Source organism: Suricata suricatta, chromosome X (genome assembly GCF_006229205.1).
Source record: "Suricata suricatta isolate VVHF042 chromosome X, meerkat_22Aug2017_6uvM2_HiC, whole genome shotgun sequence".
NCBI classification, from domain to species: domain Eukaryota; kingdom Metazoa; phylum Chordata; class Mammalia; order Carnivora; family Herpestidae; genus Suricata; species Suricata suricatta.
The window spans coordinates 36,002,969-36,004,584 of record NC_043717.1 but is presented as its reverse complement, the minus strand read 5'-3'; the positions used below and the strand labels follow the sequence as shown (position 1 = coordinate 36,004,584).

At 66.3% G+C, this 1,616-nt stretch overlaps 1 protein-coding gene across 1 annotated transcript in view; it reads right to left on the bottom strand.

Moving 5' to 3' along the window:
- LOC115283831 (amine oxidase [flavin-containing] A) overlaps positions 1 to 1,406 on the bottom strand; it is a 74,365-nt gene extending 72,959 nt beyond the window's left edge. Inside the window, exon 1 of the mRNA XM_029930254.1 lies at positions 200 to 1,406. Coding sequence (XP_029786114.1) covers positions 200 to 1,142 — 943 coding nt within the window. The 5' untranslated portion in view covers positions 1,143 to 1,406. The remainder of the gene's footprint in view (positions 1 to 199) is intronic.
- Positions 1,407 to 1,616: the final 210 nt, after the last annotated feature.

Sequence of the window (1,616 nt, the reverse complement as noted above, 5' to 3'; positions counted from 1 at the left end):
GAGGCCGGTCCTTGCAGCGAACCCCGGGGCGAGCCGGGCACTGAAGGCTGGGCGGACTCTTGCACCGACACTCGGGAGTCCGAGCGCGAGGCCTGTCCTTGCAGCGAACCCCGGGGGGTGCTGAACACTGAAGGCGGGGCGGTCTCTTGCACCAACACTCGGGAGGAGTCCGAACGCGGGACCCGTCCTTGCTGCGAACCCCGGGGGGAGCCGGGCACTGAGGGCCGGGCGGACTCTTGCACCGACGCTCGGGAGATGTCGGAGTGCGGGGCCTGTCCTTGCAGCGAACCCCGGGGGGTGATGAACATGGAGGGCGGTGCGGACCCTTGCAACGACTCCGGGGAGGAGTCCGAGAGCTGGGCGAATCCGTTTACTAATACTCGGGGAAAGCCGGTTACTGAGAACCGCACGGACCCTAGCTGTGACACTAGAGGGTAGTTAGGTGTGGTAGGTCCCTGCACCGAACTCCGGAAGGAGCTTTGCACTGAGGGCGGGGCCGACCTTTGTACGTACTCTCGGGGAGTGTTACTGGGTGGAGAAGGTGCAGGGGTCGATACCCTGAGGAAGTCAGGTGTCACGGGGGGGACGAACCCTTGCATCGACTCCGGGGAAGAGTTATTGGTTGTAGGAGGTCCTGGTACGGATACTCGGGGGTAGCCGCGCCCTGCGGGCAGAGTGGTCTCAGATACCGACACTCTCGTGGAGTCTGAGGGCGGGGCAGGTGCTGGTAGCGATCCCCCGAGGTTGCTGGCGTCCAGGTTGGATGCTAGGGCGGCCCCCTCGGCGGCGCTCAATCGGGTGGCAGACACCGGGATCTGATGGTTCTGGCCGTGGGCGTCAGAGCTCCAGTAGCCAATGTTAGAGTCCGCGTCGGTCCTCAGCGTAACACTGGAGTCGAGTGGGGAGGGCGTGCTGGAGCTGCTCTCGTATCCGGCGTTAGTTGTGAGTGCGTTCCACCCGAAGCTGGCAAACGAATTGGCCACGGTCCGCCACTCGGAATAGAGGCTCGACCCCGACGAGGAAGATGTGGCCGCGCCCCGGTTGGAGGCCGGGTTGGAGGTCTGGGCAGCGTTGCCCTGCACCTCACGGCCCCCCCCACTACCTCGGCTGCTTTGGGAAGCGGATGAGTTGTGTACGCTCATGGTGGTGGAGCGCGTGGGGAGGGAGGCGGTGTTCTGCTCTCTTCTCCCCAACGAGCCCGCGCCTCGCCAGTCCTCGCTGTCTGGAACCGGCGCTCTCCCGGGCCTGCCCGGGGGGTGAGGGGCCCAGCCCACTAGGTGGCGGGGAGACCCGGCGCTACCGCAGCCTGGCCCCGCCTACCTCGCCTGCCCCGAGAGTCGGGCGGCGCCACCGAAGGATGGAGCGGTGGCCGCGTGAGAGTTTCAGCCTTGTGCTGTCACTCTCACGCCTTGACTAAAGTGGACCGGGCCCGGTGGGCTCAGGAAGCGGACTTGGATGGCAGGGTAACGGCCGCGCCCACCCGCGTTGGCTCTTTTGTGACGTCACGAGGGGCCAGGGTGAGGTCTGCGCAGCCGCGCGCGTGCCCTCCCGAGGGAGGGGGCGGGGTGAAGTAGGATCTGGTACTTGGCGATTCTTGATGCACTGTGGGGTTGCTC